Source organism: Aplysia californica, unplaced genomic scaffold, assembly GCF_000002075.1.
Source record: "Aplysia californica isolate F4 #8 unplaced genomic scaffold, AplCal3.0 scaffold00948, whole genome shotgun sequence".
NCBI classification, from domain to species: domain Eukaryota; kingdom Metazoa; phylum Mollusca; class Gastropoda; order Aplysiida; family Aplysiidae; genus Aplysia; species Aplysia californica.
In genome coordinates this window covers 90,366-94,640 of record NW_004798218.1, presented here as the reverse complement: position 1 = coordinate 94,640, position 4,275 = coordinate 90,366, and the positions used below count along the sequence as shown (strand labels likewise).

Below are 4,275 nucleotides of genomic sequence, written 5' to 3'. Positions count from 1 at the left end.
TGTTCCTTCAGGTACTAGAACTGTGTTCCTTCAGGTACTAGAACTGTTCCTTCAGGTACTAGAACTGTTCCTTCAGGTGCTAGAACTGTTCCTTCAGGTACTAGAACTGTGTTCCTTCAGGTGCTAGAACTGTGTTCCTTCAGGTGCTAGAACTGTTCCTTCAGGTGCTAGAACTGTTCCTTCAGGTACTAGAACTGTTCCTTCAGGTACTAGAACTGTGTTCCTTCAGGTACTAGAACTGTGTTCCTTCAGGTACTAGAACTGTTCCTTCAGGTGCTAGAACTGTTCCTTCAGGTGCTAGAACTGTTCTTTCAGGTACTACAGACTTCAACAAAATTTAAGGACCACTTGCAAACACCCTGATAGGTCTTCTTTTTTTCAACCTGCACGTGGGTGTTCTTGGACTGATCCAGTGGCTTGATGGCACTGCCTCAGACAGACATTTACAGAGTGTGACACTGCAAGTTTTCTGGCAACTACTCGGGCTCCAACTCCGTCTTACAGCCATGCCATAGCTCTGGCACGATCAAAGTCCCTCAGCTTTCGTGTTGGTGGCATGTTGATGTGATACTGGAATTTGCGCAAAGGGCAGCTTATATTGCCACCAAAATGAGCACAGTTGAAGACCAAACATCCGTTTATGACGTGCACCAGAAATTTTAACTGAGGAATGTCCGTAGTGTTGCACACAAATCGATAATAAACTGCCTATTTGGCTAAAATTCCCAGAGGATTTCCGTGCAGCATGTGGTGGTTTTGCCCTATTAGGAAGCTTGGCAGTACGCATTGGTAACTCATTAACACTTTCAGAGCAAAAAATTTCGGAACATTTCTTGCTGTCTTTTTTTCGGATTAAAAAAAAATGAGAGCTGTCTGTCAAGGTGGTCCTTTACTAATGTTGAAGTCTGTATAACTGTTTTCTTTACACTACTATAACTTATGCTGAAGTCTGTATAACTGTTTCCTTTACACTACTATAACTTATGCTGAAGTCGGTATAACTGTTTTCTTTACACTACTATTACTTATGCTGAAGTCGGTATAACTGTTTTCTTTCAGGTACTACGGTCGTTCCATCCTATACAAGTTGATGAGTCATCAGGACTTTGACCGCATGCTGACCAAATATTTACCGGCAAACACGCTGAGGAACATTCAGGACATTGTGGACACTCTGAAGCAGAAGGTGAGACGTGGTATCTTTGTGAATCAGAAGGTGAGACGGGGTATCTTTGTGAAGCAGAAGGTGAGACATGGTATCTTTGTGAAGCGGAAGGTGAGACATGATATCTTTGTGAAGCGGAAGGTGAGACATGGTATCTTGTGAAGCAGAAGGTGAGACGGGGTATCTTTGTGAAGCGGAAGGTGAGACGTGGTATCTTTGTGAAGCAGAAGGTGGGACATGGTATCTTTGTGAAGCGGAAGGTGACACATGGTATCTTTGTGAAGCAGAAGGTGAGACATGGTATCTTTGTGAAGCGGAAGGTGAGACATGGTATCTTGTGAAGCAGAAGGTGAGACGGGGTATCTTTGTGAAGCGGAAGGTGAGACATGGTATCTTTGTGAAGCAGAAGGTGAGACATGGTATCTTTGTGAAGCGGAAGGTGACACATGGTATCTTTGTGAAGCAGAAGGTGAGACATGGTATCTTTGTGAAGCAGAAGGTGAGACATGGTATCTTTGTGAAGCAGAAGGTGAGACATGGTATCTTTGTGTGGATACTCTGAAGCAGAAGCTTTGTGAAGCAGAAGGTGAGACATGGTATCTTTGTGAAGCAGAAGGTGAGACATGGTATCTTTGTGGATACTTTGAAGCTCAAGGTGAGACATGGTATCTTTGTAGACACTTTGAAGCAAAAGGTGAGGCATGGTATCTTTGTAGACACTTTGAAGCAAAAGGTGAGGCATGGTATCTTTGTGAAGCAGAAGGTGAGACCTGGTATCTTTGTGGACTTTTTGAAGCAAAAGGTGAAGCGTGGTATCTTTGTGGACACTTTGAAGCAAAAGGTGAAGCATGGTATATTTTGTTCTGCTATTTATGATAAAGTATTTTGTGAAGAAAATGAGACTTATTTTGTTTTGCTATTTTTAGACAGTCTGACGACACAGTTTCTATCATCAGCATCTGTAGTATAGCGGCTAGGTGATTCACTGTCGCATAACAGAGATCCAAGTTCGATTCCTGAATGGGGAGAAATTTTTATTGAGCCTGTCAGTCTGTCGTCTAGGATATGTTGTATCCCTCTCTGCCCAGATCTGTCGTGTAGGATATGTTGTATCCCTCTCCGCCCAGGTCTGTCGTCTAGGATATGTTGTATCCCTCTCTGCCCAGGTCTGTCGTCTAGGATATGTTGTATCCCTCTCCGCCCAGGTTTTTCGTCTAGGATATGTTGTATCCCTCTCCGCCCAGGTTTTTCATCTAGGATATGTTGTATCCCTCTCCGCCCAGGTTTTTCATCTAGGATATGTTGTATCCCTCTCCGCCCAGGTTTTTCATCTAGGATATGTTGTATCCCTCTCCGCCCAGGTTTTTCATCTAGGATATGTTGTATCCCTCTCCGCCCAGGTTTTTCATCTAGGATATGTTGTATCCCTCTCCGCCCAGGTTTTTCATCTAGGATATGTTGTATCCCTCTCCGCCCAGGTTGGGCCTGAAAGGTTCCTCCTACCTCCTAAATGATCTCTATTGTGTCTATCTCCTAAATGATCTCTATTGTGTCTATGTCCTAAATGATCTCTATTGTGTCTATCTCCTAAATGATCTCTATTGTGTCTGTGGGGGACCTATACTAAAAAACTGTTTCTTTGTGTTCCTATTGTTGAAGATTTCACCACGTGTGCTATGTTGGTAGTATTGTATGTACATTTGTGTGTGTGTGTGTGTTTACATCTACATAAGTGTAAAACATTCATTAATTAGCAGATTTTCATCATCATCATCCAGTGCCAGATCTGCCACAGACATCGGCGATCATGGTTCTCCATTTATTTCTTTGTTCAGGTGCTCTCAAAAAAGCTACGTTTCCCTGATCTTTCCCTGTTACCCATTTGTTTAGATTCCCTAATTATGTTGTTCTGGGCCTACCCCTGCCTCGCTTGCCCTCAATTTTGCCAGTGAGAGCTAGATATTCAAGACCCTTATGTCTATTCAGGTGTCCCAAAAACTGCATTTGTCGTTTCCTGGTTGTTTTTAACATTGAGCGTCCCATGTGGGCTTCATCAAGCACTACCTCATTTGATTTCTTTTCCTTCCACGATACTCTTTTAGCAGTCTCATAAGAAACCACATTTCTGTTGCTTCTATTTTATTTTCACTTTCTTTAGTGATTGTCCAGCCTTCACAGCCATAAAGAAGGGTTGGACATACATAGCATTTCAGAACTTTCATTTTGGTAGTCATTGAGATGTTTGTATTTTTCAGGATTGGGCTCGTTTTTATTGAAACTAGCCTTAGCCATTGTAATTCCCTGTTTTATTTCTGTGGAATATTTGACATCAGATGTTATCATATATCTTAGATATTTAAACTGCCGGACTTGTTTGATCTTTTCACCTTTGCTAATGAGATTACAACGAGGATTTGCTGCTTTTTTGGATATTACCATGCATTCTGTTTTCTTTACATTCAACACTAACCCTTTACGTTCACTTTCTGTTACAACAGTATCTAGAAGCAATTGAAGGTCCTTTTCGGAGCCTGCTATTAAAACTGTGTCATCTGCATACCTGGTGTTATTAATATTTTCTCCATTTACTTTGAGACCTGGACATTTTTCTATGTTCCTACGGATTGTTTCCTGCAACTCCTACATTGTCCAGGCTTTCCCTGTACTAGTGTAGCATTACAGATTTTCCTGCAACTGTGTCTGTGTCCAGGCCTTAATTTAGATGGAAGATTTCTTTTGTTGATTGTAGTGGATGGATGAGAGGAATGTAGAAGATTTCTTTTGTTGATTGTAGGGGATGGATGAGAGGAATGTAGAAGATTTCTTTTGTTGATTGTAGGGGATGGATGAGAGGAATGTAGAAGATTTCTTTTGTTGATTGCAGGGTCTGGGTGAGCGGCCGAGTGAGCTGTCGTCTGCCAGGTCGCGCCGCTCCGGTCACGGCAGTCGCTCCAACTCCTCCATACGAAGCAGGTACAAACCCGCCATTTTGTCTGTCTGTTTGGTCTGTTCTGTCTGTCCTTTCTGTCTGTCCTTTCTGTCTGTCCTTTCTGTCCCTGTCCTTTCTGTCTGTCCTTTCTGTCCCTGTCCTTTCTGTCTGTCCTTTCTGT

General features: G+C 42.5%; 1 protein-coding gene across 1 annotated transcript in view; it reads left to right on the top strand.

The window, feature by feature from the left end:
* LOC101860774 (TOG array regulator of axonemal microtubules protein 1) overlaps positions 1–4,275 on the top strand; it is a gene marked incomplete in the record, with an annotated part of 75,343 nt that overhangs the window by 64,880 nt on the left and 6,188 nt on the right. Inside the window, 2 exon segments of the mRNA XM_035973008.1 lie at positions 1,060–1,186; positions 4,050–4,138. Coding sequence (XP_035828901.1) covers positions 1,060–1,186; positions 4,050–4,138 — 216 coding nt within the window.